Below are 14,072 nucleotides of genomic sequence, written 5' to 3' on the forward strand. Positions count from 1 at the left end.
AAACACCGAAAGAAGCATGGAACATCTTCACCACACTTTTCTAGAAAATGAACAATACAAGGCTACAACTTCTCGAGAATAAGTTTTTATCAGTGGCACAAAGGAAAAAATGAAACAAGATTGGAATGTTAAAGCATCATTCTTTATGGAGGACCAGAAGTTAGCTCTCAAAGCAACAAGTCCAGAATCGATTGACTACAACAATGATTGGATCGTCGATTAGGATGTTCAAATCACATGATGTTTGAAAAGAAAAGTTGTAGTATCTTTTTTAATACAAGGGAAGTCGCGTGGTAGTGACAGCCGATAACACAAAGTTACCAATAGCCCATGTTGGTAAGGTAGTAATGATGCCCCAATATAGTCCTAACCAGGTGTCACTACAAGATGTCTACCATGTTCTGGGCATGAAGAAGAATCTGCTCTCAGTGGCGCAGTTGGAATCGTCAGGTTACTATTTCTTGTCCCTAAGATGTGAAGGTGTATCAACAACTCAATATCTCAAAAATTCTAATGGTGAGGGACATAGATTGCAGCTTGTCTATGTAATGTCAACATAGTCTGCATATGTCGACAAGACAAGGAGAAATGAGGCAGTAAATTTGTGGCACATGAGACTAGGCTACGTTAGCTATCACAAGCTAAATGTGATGATGAAGAAGTCAATACTTAAAGGGTTACCTCAGCTTGATGTGAGAAAAGACATGGTTTGTGCAGGATGCCAGTAAGGTAAGTACACCAACTACCAGACGAGGAGTCGAAGTTCAAAGCAAAAGAACCATTAAAGTTACTTCATTCTGATGTGTTCAGGCCTGTCAAGCAAAATCATCGATAAGTAGGATGCGGTACATGGTGACGTTCATTGATGACTTCTCCAGGTATGCATGGGTCTTCTTTATGAAAGAAAAATCATTTCAAAGTTCAAAGAGTTTAGAGAGACATTCCAAGGAAACGTGGGAAGGAAGATTTGTTGCCTACACCAAGATAATGGAGGAGAATATACCTCGAATGAGTTTTCTCATTATCTATGAGAACGTAGAATACGCCCCTAGTTCACTTGTGCCAACACGCCACAACAAAATGGTGTAGCAGAAAGTTCTATCAAAGTACGCTACATGCCAGAAATGTACCAGGAAGGTTTTGGGCTAAAGCTATGAGAACTATGACTTATGTGATCAACAGGCTTCATCAACCAAGGTTAGATTTGTTTCTCCCTTTGCGAAATTGTGGGCTATGAAATCTACAGTTAGCTACTTTCAAGTATTTGGTTGTGTGTGCTATCTATTTGCTCCCAGTCATCCAATAGCAAGAAGGCAATTAGATGTATCTTTGTGAGATAGGACAACCAGAGAAAAGAGTGAAAATGTTGTATTCCTACGAATGGAAGATGTTACACATCATAAGATGTGATAAAGCATCACTTTAGTGATCCTTACAAAAGGAGGTGTTGTCTGACTCGAGAGAAATTTAAGATACGTTGCTGCAGATGATAGGGGAGCAAATTGTCCAAATCTAGTTGATTCCAGATAACCTGAAGATTTGCTTGATGGTGATGATGTTGAGCAAGAAGTACCTCATGATCCTTGACAGACTGGTGTGTATCAACAACAACCAGGAGAGTTAGGCCAAATGGAGTGGAAACATCAACCCCACAGTCACAACTAAGGAGGTCAACGAGAATACGGAAGCCAAATCTTAAATACACCAATGCATCCATAGAAGAAGAAGCCATTGAATTTGTGATGTGTGAAGAAACATCACAGATTTCCAAGTGCCTTAAAGATATAGGCCGAAGAGATCACTGCAATGGAGCAAAATCAAACTTGGAATTCAGTGCCAAAGACAAGAAATGTGAAACCCATATCATGCAAATGGGTGAACAAGATAAAGTGTTGACAACTCAATGAGGTAAAAAGAATGAGCTAGTGTTAAGGAGTGTTGAAGATCAACACCAACCTATAGAATAAAGGCCCAGCCCATGAGAACTAATTAACACTTGAGCTAGGAAAAGTCTAGAAGAATGGTGGGGTTTCCACGTACATGCAAGATTAGGGTAGTTAATTCTAGCAAACGAAGTAGTGGAATAAGTTAGATATTTCTAGAATGGTGTTCTCATGCTTCTCCAAGGTAAGGCTTCCACCCCATTTGAATTCACCAAGAACTAAGAAGTCAGAAGCAACCAAGAAGTGATTCCATCGAGAGTGAGATATAAGGTCTTTATGAGAAGTGTGAGTGCTCGAGTTTGTCTCTAAAAAGTAAGTGTCATAACTTTTAAAATTGTGTCTTTTAGAGTTTGTGTGTTGTAACATTTTATAAGTGTAATACAAGTAATTTGTTTACTAGTTTTGTCTCTCCAGCACTTATATTATAGTTGTGTACTCTAATTTTCTAAAAAATGCACACCATGAATTTGATGGGTTCCATGATACTCACGAGAATTGTGAAGTTGTCACACGTCATTGGTTACGTGAGAAGTAGCGCCAGAATTAAATAACCAATTCTGAACAGAAGGAGCAGACACAGAAGCTCGATAAGAGGAAGCAGCAGCGACATAGGCTTGCAGCTCGAAGCTTGTTATTGAGGTTGTCCCTAGCCAAGTGCTCCTCCTCTTGGGAGTTGGGGACCAAAATCTATAAGGATGGGGCGAGCGAGGAAACACGTACATACACAAGAACGAGCCTTTTGACTAGGCCTGGCAAACGGGTCGTGTCTGTCGTGTTCGTGTCGTTTTCATGTAACACCTGTTATCTTAACGGGTCGTGTCGTGTCATACTTGTTATCTTGACGGGTCCTTAACAGGTCGGGTCACTTTACCCAACGGGTAAAGTGACCCGACCCGTTATGACCCAACGGGTATCCACTTGTGTAAATATTTTAAATTGACGATCGAATTCATTCATTGTATTCGTATAGGGTCAACAAGTGTGGTTTTAAAAAATCATCAAAATCGAAGTTAAAATAACCGTTAAATCGTGATTTTTTGTTTTATAACCGTTGAAAAGTTTTGTCTCATTACTTGATCTCTGAATGTTTGTTTTTTGTGATTTTTGGCATATGCGATCTCGAAGCATATACAAACAAGATTGACGGTTGGATAATTGAAATTAGTTTCATAGAATTCGTATCACATCCAAACGATAGATACTTAGAGTTTATTTATATTTTCATTAAGTATAACATAAGATTTTGTGGTATCCACTTGTGTAAATATTTTAAACTGACGATCGAATTCATTCATTGTATTCGTATAGGGTCAACAAGTGTACTTGTAAAAAATCATCAAAATCGGAGTTAAAATAACCGTTAAATCGTGATTTTGTGTTTTATAACCGTCAAAAAGTTTTGTCTCATTACTTGATCTGTGAATGTTTGTTTTTTGTGATTTTTGGCGTATGCGATCTCAAAGCATATACAAACAAGTTTGACGGTTGAATCGTTGAAATTAGTTTCATAGAATTTGTATCCCATCAAAACGATAGATTCACTAACACTTAGAGTTTATTTATATTTTTCATTAAGTATAACATAAGATTTTGTGGTATCCACTTATGTAAATATTTTAAATTGACGATCGAATTCATTCATTGTATTCGTATAGGGTCAACAAGTGTAGTTGTAAAAAATCATCAAAATCGAAGTTAAAATAACCGTTAAATCATGATTTTTTGTTTTATAACTGTTGAAAAGTTTTGTCTCATTACTTGATCTGTGAATGTTTGTTTTTTGTGATTTTTGGCATATGCGATCTTGAAGCATATACAAACAATATTGACGGTTGGATCGTTGAAATTAGTTTCATAGAATTTGTATCCCATCAAAACGATAGATTCACTAACACTTAGAGTTTATTTATACTTTCATTAAGTATAACATAAGATTTTGTGGTATCCACTTGTGTAAATATTTTAAATTGACAATCGAATTCATTCATTGTATTTGTATAGGGCTAACAAGTGTAGTTGTAAAAAATCATCAAAATCGGAGTTAAAATAACCGTTAAATTGTGATTTTTTGTTTTATAACCGTCGAAAGGTTTTGTCTCATTACTTGATCTGTGAATGTTTGTTTTTTGTGATTTTTGGCGTATGCGATCTCAAAGCATATACAAACAAGTTTGACGGTTGAATCGTTGAAATTAGTTTCATAGAATTTGTATCCCATCAAAACGATAGATTCACTAACACTTAGAGTTTATTTATATTTTTCATTAAGTATAAAATAAGATTTTGTGGTATCCACTTGTGTAAATAATTTAAATTGACGATCGAATTCATTCATTGTATTCGTATAGGGTCAACAAGTGTAGTTGTAAAAAATCATCAAAATCGAAGTTAAAATAACCGTTAAATCGTGATTTTTTGTTTTATAACCGTTGAAAAGTTTTGTCTCATTACTTGATCTGTGAATGTTTGTTTTTTGTGATTTTTGGCGTATGTGATCTCGAAGCATATACAAACAAGTTTGACGGTTTGATCGTTGAAATTAGTTTCATAGAATTCGTATCCCATCAAAACGATGGATTCACTAACACTTAGAGTTTATTTATACTTTCATTAAGTATAACATAGGATTTTGTGTTATCCACTTGTATAAATGTTTTAAATTGACGATCGAATTCATTCATTGTATTCGTATAGGGTCAACAAGTGTAGTTGTAAAAAATCATCAAAATTGAAGTTAAAATAACCGTTAAATCGTGATTTTTTGTTTTATAACCATCGAAAAGTTTTGTCTCATTACTTGATCTCTGCATGTTTGTTTTTTGTGATTTTTGGCGTATGCGATCTCGAAGTATATACAAACAAGTTTGACGGTTTGATCATTGAAATTAGTTTCATAGAATTTGTATCCCATCAAAACGATAGATTCACTAACACTTCGAGTTTATTTATACCTTCATTAAGTATAAAATAAGATTTTGTGGTATCCACTTGTGTAAATATTTTAAATTGACGATCGAATTCATTAATTGTATTCGTATAGGGTCGACAAGTGTAGTTGTAAAAATTATCAAAATCGAAGTTAAAATAACCGTTAAATCGTGATTTTTTGTTTTATAACCGTCGAAAAGTTTTGTCTTGTTACTTGATCTCTGAATGTTTGTTTTTTGTGATTTTTGGCGTATGTGATCTCGAAGCATATACAAACAAGATTGATGGTTGGATCGTTGAAATTAATTTCATAGAATTCGTATCCCATCAAAACGATAGATTCACTAACACTTAGAATTTATTTATACTTTCATTAAGTATAACATAAGATTTTGTGGTATCATCCACTTGTGTAAATATTTTAAATTGACAATCGAATTTATTCATTGTATTCGTATAGGGTCAACAAGTGTAGTTGTAAAAAATCATCAAAATCAGAGTTAAAATAACCGTTAAATCGTGATTTTTTGTTTTATAACTGTCGAAAAGTTTTGTCTCATTACTTAATCTGTGAATGTTTGTTTTTTGTGATTTTTGGCATATGCGATCTCGAAGCATATATAAACAAGTTTGACGGTTTGATCGTTGAAGTTAGTTTCGTGTATCCCATCAAGTTCAATGGTGTGTATATATATATATATATATATATATATATTTATTATGTAGATTTAAATCTATTTATTTTGTACGTATAATTATTATAGTTTTTTTAGGGGTATAAAATTTAATTTAAAATTTAATATATATATATATATATATAATTATTATAGTTAATATTTTGGGGGTATAATTATTATAGTATATATAATTATTATAGTTAATTTAATATATATTTATATATATAATTATTATAGTTTTAAACTTTTTAGGGGTATAAAATTGTTAAATTAATATATATAATTATTATAGTATTTTTTAGGGTTATAAAATTATTAAATTAATATTCTGTTTATCGTGTATCGTGTTACCCACGTGTATACCCGAACCAACCCGTTATCTTAACAGGTGCTTATCGGGTTACCCGATAATACCCGATTCATTATCGTGTCGACTCAAACACCTGTTAATTTCGGGTCGTGTGTGTCGGGTTATCAGGTCGTGTCAGGAATTGCCAGACCTACTTTTGACAGAGAAGTCCCAAGTAATAAACAAATAAAACAAATAAAACAAATATAAAGCTTCTGTTTCACATTCATCGTCCAACTCTGGTTGTTCAACATCAAATTCTGATCGACCTCAAAACTTATAAGAACCTTAAAAAAATAACGCTTATACGAACAAACCTAGTGTATCCAGTAAATTCTGTACTTGAGAGTTCCACAGTTCTTTCTGGAAGGCTGATCCCTCCCCCACGGAAGACGTGTTCCATTCTTCAGACTAGGTGAGGAAGACCAATACAAAAAGGATGATGAACAGGACGAGTAAAAATAGAATCATCATTAACTGGCCCTTTACACCTGCCTTCTTCATCACTGTAGCCACTTTTTTCTGCAAAAATCAGAAAAGCGATAAATCTTTTCATCTCTTCTGGGATCAGTAATTATATATTTCAGTCAATTAGCAAGCTGAAGAAAATAAAAGCGAAACTATTCCAGTGGACGGAATCTCTTGGTAGGAGAATCTATCAAGTCAACAAAAACTCACCTGAACAAAATCAAGACGATTTGATGTACCGTCCATTTCCGTGCCCAATTCATCTATAATCTTCTCCTGAAGCACCAAAACACTTAAGAATTTAGTAAATGAAAGTGGCAAGAACGACTTGAAGTGCAGGGCGGAAAGAGCTCATTTGCAAGTAATAGATACACGTTCAGAAATGCATCAAAATGCTCATCTGTTTTCTGTTGCTCCCATTCCATCATATTATTCACAGTTCATATGTAGTAATCACAATACTGTACAGTGATATACAAAATTCTTACCTGTGCGAGGAGCTCTTCATGAATAGTAAGTCCAACACCTCCAATTCTCTCCACACTTGCACTAAGTTGGTCCAACTCCTCATCCTGTTGCCTACAAGCATCAATTGACAGACATAAGATCAAAAGAAACAGAGTTATACAGACAACTGGCTAAAGTTCGGGAAAGAAAAAAAAATTGCCTTCAGTTAGAAAGCATTTTTCGAAACTCAGTGAGGGAGAGAGGAACAAGGGGAATTCAGATTTCAATTAGCGACATTTGATAAAAGGTGCATACAACTCCGTATTTATGATAACAAAAAAGGTTTACCATCAAATTACAAGCTTGGATGATTTGACCCAAAGAGAATCTCTATATTTTCCTTTTAGAATTTAAAAGCCTTCGTAATTCCGATGATTAATTCAATAATTTTAATAAACAACGAAGACAATTCATTCCAGCTTGTATAAAGTATGAAGTATGAACAAGCGCCCGCCAACCGTTGAATTTAGCAAACACTTCCCAAACAATAGAATGATAATTTGTCACCATCTATGTGTGCCACATATATGTGTCAATTGAAAGCGAATTGAGTGTGAAAGGTTGAAAAATATAAAACAAAAAGAAAAGTCAAAACCTTACTTTATGAGAAGCAATTGTCTATCTGATTCTGAAGTTATGAAGTCGTCGTTATGTTGTGCAGCATACTGGTTGGATCTATTGGTCTCCTGAGAATTCGTCAGCCTCATTAGTTCTCGACGCATCCCATTCACGCTAGTTCCAGAAGACTCCTTTCCAGCTTCCACTGCTTTCTTTACAGAACCCACCTGATAAACTATTTGATTAATTGAGGAACTGCCGTACAGTCATCCAAAGGAAAAAAGCAACCGTGTAATATGCTGTACAAATACACAGCAGAGCGTAAACCGCACAAAGGATCATTATGCAATAAAATATCGAGAAAACACAGAAAAATTGAAGCTATATTTCTGGTCACAAAACCCCACACTCAGAACGTGAGAACCCCACACTCAGACTGAGCCGTTAGTAAAAGATGTGGGTAATTGTAAGTCATCAAGACAAGGTTTGTTATGACTTATGACAACACCACAGGTAACGAGAATTACCAGATATGAGATCTTCACAGTCACTAAAATGTTCAAAAGAGTACAGCTTAACACACGATACAATTATACCTGGGCACAAGCAGTGCTTGTCCATCTTCTTCGTTTTTCAAGTTCTACTTCATCAATGCCATACCATGTCGGATCTCTAGCTGCTACAGAAATTGCTTTGTTCAACTCATCTACCTTCCTATCAAGAAAGCATGCTTTCAGTAGTTGCAAACAGAAGTTGAATTAAATTATTAACATAGGTTCGGGAAAAGAAAGGATTGAAAATACAAAAACAAGAAAATTACATTGCACCCCAAGTCACCTTATCTCTGACAAGAACAAAATGTCGGTCTACAAAACTATTATTGGATTGGATTTACAGAGTTTTCAATGGATGTATAGAGATCAATAAATATATTTTTTGAGAATTGTTATTAGCATTCCAAATCACTCCAAACCTTCTACATTTAAAAAGAAAAATACACTTGTAAGGAGTGCACAATGAAATTTTTGGAGTGCCAATAAGATTTCCCTTGCTTTTAAAAAATATGAAAATTTGAAGGAAACTTAAAGATTTGCTAAACCAATCTTTGATGTATCAAGTATATGACATGTAAAGTTAATTTAGCGCACACCACTAACCAGTATCGATCTAATGCTTCTACTACAGTGTAGAAACTACCTTTAGTCATTTAGTCCTCAATATTTAGCACAACAACAACAACAACAAAGCCTTTTCGCACTAAGTGGGGTCAGCTGTATGAATCCTAGAACGCCATTGAGCTCGGTTCTGTGCCACGTCTTTCGTTAGATCCAAGTACTCTAAGTCTTTTCTTAGGTCTCTTCCAAAGTCTTCCTAGGTCTTCCTTTACCCCTTCGGCCCTAAACCCAATATTTAGCACATAAAAAAAATAAAAGCATACGTTGGATGTTTCATCCCTTTGTGCACCAACTGTGGGAATGAATTTTATTTTAACATATTTGGTTAACAGAGTGGTTAATGGATGGATACAGTAAATAACCATTAGTCGGTCACATGGGTTCATCTTCTATATTTTCCGTTTTTCTTTTTAGATGAGTATTTGTGCAGTCTTGTTGACGAAGTAACACATAACCAATTCTTGGGCTTAATACCACAAAAAATCTCAATGCTGTACATGTCTGAGGTCAAGGGAAATTTGCTACAATAACAGATATTTTCATTTTTGGGAGCAGCCTCTCCATAAATGGGGGTAAGGCTAGCCGACATTTACCTCTCCCAGACCCTGCGTAAAGCGGGAGCCTTGTGCACTGGGTACGACCTTTTTAACAGATATTTTCATTTGAGCTATCGACATATAATAAGCTATACTTAAAATGATAAATTGAATACAGTACTCTATTTCTTTAATTATTTTGAGAAATCGTCCTACTGACAAACCCAATTTAAATGGTTTTAGTACTGGTTTGGTACTGATGTGCTTTTATAAAAAGTGGGTATAAACAAAAGCTGAGCAAAAAAAGGTGTTTGGTAAACACTTAAAAACAGCTTATTTTCACAGTTTTGGGTGAAAAAAAGCTGAAAACGTGAAGCCCTATTTCCAAGAAGTAAAGAATCAACTCTCTTGTTTAACTAATCACAGTTTCTATGACAGGCCATTCACATTGAGAAGAAAATTTCAGTGCACTGAAACTCAGTTGCAACATTTCAGTCGTTATTGATATGTTCATGAATATTCAACAAATACAACTGAAATTGTTATGTGTTACCAGCTATTTCTAATGTTTCATTCAGACATCCATGTGGTCATCAATGTGCCACTAAAAGTCCCATATTTTGGTTATATGCCAACTCCTGCGTCACAGCACTGACAACCACCTATGATCCATTCTTTATAATAGAGAAACACAGATAGAATTAAATCACATGTGAAAGTATTAACGCACCTGCCATTCAATGCTACCACAAGAAGCAAGCAGCTCCTTTGTGAGATGTGCTTGCTCTCCATTATCAGATGAAATACGCTCCCATTGGTGAAAAGAAGACTGCAACTTATCAATCTATTCAAGAAGGAAATGTCATAGCCCGGATTAATTCCTACTCTCAAACATAATGCGCAGAAAAAAAAATTCTGCACATATACTCAATACCAAAATCATCTGTCAGTAAAAAATTGGAAGATGTGGATGACAGTGTGTTGAGGCATCTGGGTTTGTATGCGTGTGTGTGTGTGTGTGTGTGAAGAGCGGAAAGTAATACTCCAAAGAGAGCATACGAGTCTACTAAAGGGGGACTTTGAACTGGATAATATGTATCAAATGAAACATATAAATTGTACATCATTCCAGGAGCTTCCAAATGACTTAAGTAATTTGACAACTTACAGATTCTTGAATCTCCTCTTTCACAACATAGAACGGATCTTGTGCTGATGGCATTGTGAACCTTAAGGAACTAATCTATCCTATGAGCATCCAAAAAAGAAACTTCCGTTAGAAAAACCATATCCCTAACTGCAACTAAACATGAGAATACATGCATATATAAACAAGAAATTCAATTCTACTGAAAGATCCACTAAATAAATCAACTGAAACAGAACATTCAGCAAGAGTTAGTGAAAAGTGTTTGGTCGGCCTTAGCCCCACTACATTTTGATTAGCATGAACTGAAACTCGATTTCCGAATATCCAAATGAGTTTTAAGTAGAACCGATCTGTACCTTTTCCTTCATTTTACATTTCCAAATATGCAAATGAGTTTGTTTTTTCTTTCTATTTAATAATTTTTTTGAAATGGCAACCGAGTAATCCTTAATGTCATGAAAAATCAACAATCATCAATTGCCATCAATGCCACACTATATTCCCGAAAAAATATAATTACAAGTTGATCATACACAAAAATAATCAAGTCCTACAACAAGCAGATTCAAACAAGGAATTTTCGACATTCATTAGTGACATACAACTGCATCGAAGAATGAAAGTACAAATTACTTGGATAATTAGCTGAATTAGATCCACTTAAGCATATCATATGCATACGAATTGCTTAATCACATTAACAACTGATCAAATCATTGAATTCATTCTCCACGTCGGATAAGTAACTAATCAGACAGAATTTCAGATCAAAATCACCCAAAAATTGAATAACCTGACTGATTTTCCGCATACCGAACACGTTATACGAATCAAAATTCTCGCCCAATACACCAAAATTCCGATTTGAAACAGCATATACATATATATATATATATATATATATATGGGACAGAAAAAATTGAGAATAGTGATGGAGGGGATACCTGTACGGACTGAACGGAGAGACGGGGACCTGATGTGTGAGATCCTCGTGAGGACTAATGCACGGAAGCAGACGAAGAAGTATTGAGAAGACGAAGTTGTGAGAGAAGAATTGTGTGGGCTTCGGTTTTGGACATGGAAGAGCTTTAACTTTTACCAAGGCCCAGAAAGGCCCGTATATTATTTTTATGGATCCCATATATCCTATATTCTTATTATTGGTTGAAACGACGTAAGCCGTAGTAGTTTTTTTTTTAATACATCTCTAATCTTTAATATTAGAAAAGATACACTCAATTTTGGTGTCTTAAGCCTTCACCAACAAGTTTTAGACAAAAAACCCTTGAAACAAAAAAATCTACTACTGACTGAATATAATGCAACCAAAATAGCAGGGATACTTTTGTCAAAAAAATTAGAAACAAAACAGAAAAAAAAAAATCTCTCTAATATTAGAAAGCCAGCAATTAATTTGGTGTCCTAAGACTTCACTAAAAAGTTTTAGACAAAAACACCCTTGAAACAAAAAAATCTACTACTAATTGAAAATAATGCAAACAAAATAGCAGGGATACTTTTATCATCTCTAATATTAGAAAGTCAGCCATTAATTTTGGTGTCTTAAGGTCTCACCAAAAAGTTTTAAACAAAAATACCCTTGAAACAAAAAAATATACTACGAGCTTCATAACTTCTCTACTCTATTTGTTCGGTTACAAAATTATGATCTCTCTTCTTCGCCCAAGCTCCTCTCCCAATTCAAGCACTCATTCTGTCTTTCTCTCTTGCTCTAACTAAGCCACCGCCGCTGGTTCAGAACCGCCACCACCACCGCCGATTCAGATGGTTTTAAAATTTTACAGTGTCATTGTTTATCACTTCCCTCGCCTTAATTTCTTGATTGTTTCTTCTTTGCTTTTTGGTCCATTTTTTTTTAACACATTTTATTACTATGAACAAGTATTGGATGAATTGTAGACCCGGACCTTTTTGTCAATAAGAACAAAAAAGCTGTTCGTGGTTTCAGATTTAGAGAAGAAGAGATGGAAATTTTCACTGGGTAAGTATTTCATTGTGTTTAAATTTCACTAGGTTTTTAATTTCACCTTTATCTTTTGTAGTTGTGCAAAAATCAAGGAGAAAAGAACAAGGCGAGGGAGAAACAGAGAGAGAAGTCAACAAAGACTCTATTTTCTCTAAATTCCTTCCAGCATGTGTCCACCATTTACCAATGTTCTAAAAAATAGCCTAGGCGGCAGCTAGGCACTAGGCGGTGGTGAGCCGAGGCATTTTCTTGCAAATTGGTTGGAAAAATCGGATGGGCTCTAGGCGGCGCCTAGGCGGGCTAGGCGGCTAGGTGGGTTAGGCGGTTTTTATTTTTTATTTTTAATGAAATTAAAAAATAAAATAAAAAATCCTATCTAAGTCTAAGTGGTTTAAAATTGTGAACTTGTTGTACATTTGTCATCCTACAATACTCATCACTATGGTTATATCGCATATATGCTTAATGTGTTTTTAAATTTTGGACTTGTTGGATACTCTTTTTGCATTTTATCATTTTTTATTATCTTATTCATGAATTTCATACAAGTATAATTTTTTGTAAGTGTCATGCATTTATTTACAAGATATACAATAAATTTACCTAAATCTGCCCAGGCACCCGTCTAGACCCTGCCTAGGCGCCTCGGCACTAAGCGCCAACTCGTCGCCCGACTAACGTCTAGCGTTTTTTAGAACCTTGGTTGGATGCGCCATCGACGTACAAATGCCAGAAGTCTCCATCAGGTGAAGTAGGGGCTAGGGCATGCTCGGTTGCCTCCGGGGCATTGTTGGGCAGCTCTATCACGTTGCCTAGGCTAGGCTTTAATTCTGTTATGAAGTCCACCAAGGCTTGGGCCTTTATTACCGTACAGGGTCGTAAAACTAAGCCATATTGGCCAAGTTCCAACGCCTATTTCATTACTCATTGAGAAGCATGTAGGATTGATCGTAGAGGATACTGAGTCATGACGATGACTATATGAGCTTGAAAAGATGGTTTGAGCTTCTAAGCTGCAACAACTAGTGCCAAATTTAATTTCTCAATCTTCAAATATCTAGTTTCCACATCGAGAAAAGCTTCATAAGTGTAAAATACCCGTCGTTAGGCCTCCAACTCTTCTCGTATGAGGGCAGAACTCACTGCTACTTCCGAAACAACCAATAGATGTATAAATCCACCGCTGCTTCTGGCTTGGATAGGGAGGTGATGTGAGATATTTCTTCAAGTATTGGAAAGCTTTTTCGCATTCATCATCTCATTTGTCTCGATGTGCCCTCTTGATTACTTTGAAAACATGCTTGCATTGATCAGTGGACCGCAAAAGGAAGCGATTGAGCGCGTTTGCTTGTCCGATCAAGCTTTGGATCTCCTTCAAGGTAGTTAGAAAGTTTATCTCTAAGATCACTCAAATTTGCTTGGGATGTGCTTCAATTCCTCGTTGGGTTACTAGGTACCCTAAAAATCTGCATTAAGATACTCCGAATATGTATTTGGCGAGATTGAGCTTCATCTTGTACTTTCTAAGGATGTCGAAAGTTTCCGCCAAGTTGCCGACGTGGTCTAATCGCTGCTTACCCTTCACCATGATGTCATCGATATAGACCTTCATGGTTACTCTAATTTGCATCTTAAAAATCATGTTCACCAGTCGTTGGTAGGCTCCAACGTTCTTGAGGCAAAAATGCATGACCTTGTAACAGTAGACATCTCGCTCGATCACGAACACACTCTTTGTCGGGCTTATGCATGGCTATTTGGTTGTAGCCAGAGTATGCATCCAAGAAACTGAGC

The 14,072-nt window shown here is 35.6% G+C and overlaps 1 protein-coding gene across 2 annotated transcripts; it reads right to left on the minus strand.

Moving 5' to 3' along the window:
* Positions 1-6,093: 6,093 nt before the first annotated feature.
* On the minus strand, positions 6,094-11,375 carry LOC103448488 (syntaxin-61). Of its 2 annotated transcripts, none has more exons than XM_029088909.2 (8): positions 11,236-11,375; positions 10,310-10,389; positions 9,872-9,985; positions 8,027-8,140; positions 7,473-7,657; positions 6,854-6,944; positions 6,576-6,641; positions 6,094-6,419 (listed from the first exon to the last, which is right to left on the minus strand). In XM_029088909.2, exons 2-8 carry the CDS (start codon positions 10,361-10,363, stop codon positions 6,309-6,311), a joined length of 735 nt encoding a protein of 244 aa, XP_028944742.1. In that variant the 5' UTR covers positions 10,364-10,389; positions 11,236-11,375; the 3' UTR covers positions 6,094-6,308. The 2 variants fall into 2 exon arrangements, with proteins under 2 accessions (XP_028944742.1, XP_028944743.1); XM_029088910.2 differs by having other exon boundaries at positions 8,027-8,144; positions 11,236-11,351.
* Positions 11,376-14,072: the final 2,697 nt, after the last annotated feature.

Source organism: Malus domestica, chromosome 11 (assembly GCF_042453785.1).
Source record: "Malus domestica chromosome 11, GDT2T_hap1".
NCBI classification, from domain to species: domain Eukaryota; kingdom Viridiplantae; phylum Streptophyta; class Magnoliopsida; order Rosales; family Rosaceae; genus Malus; species Malus domestica.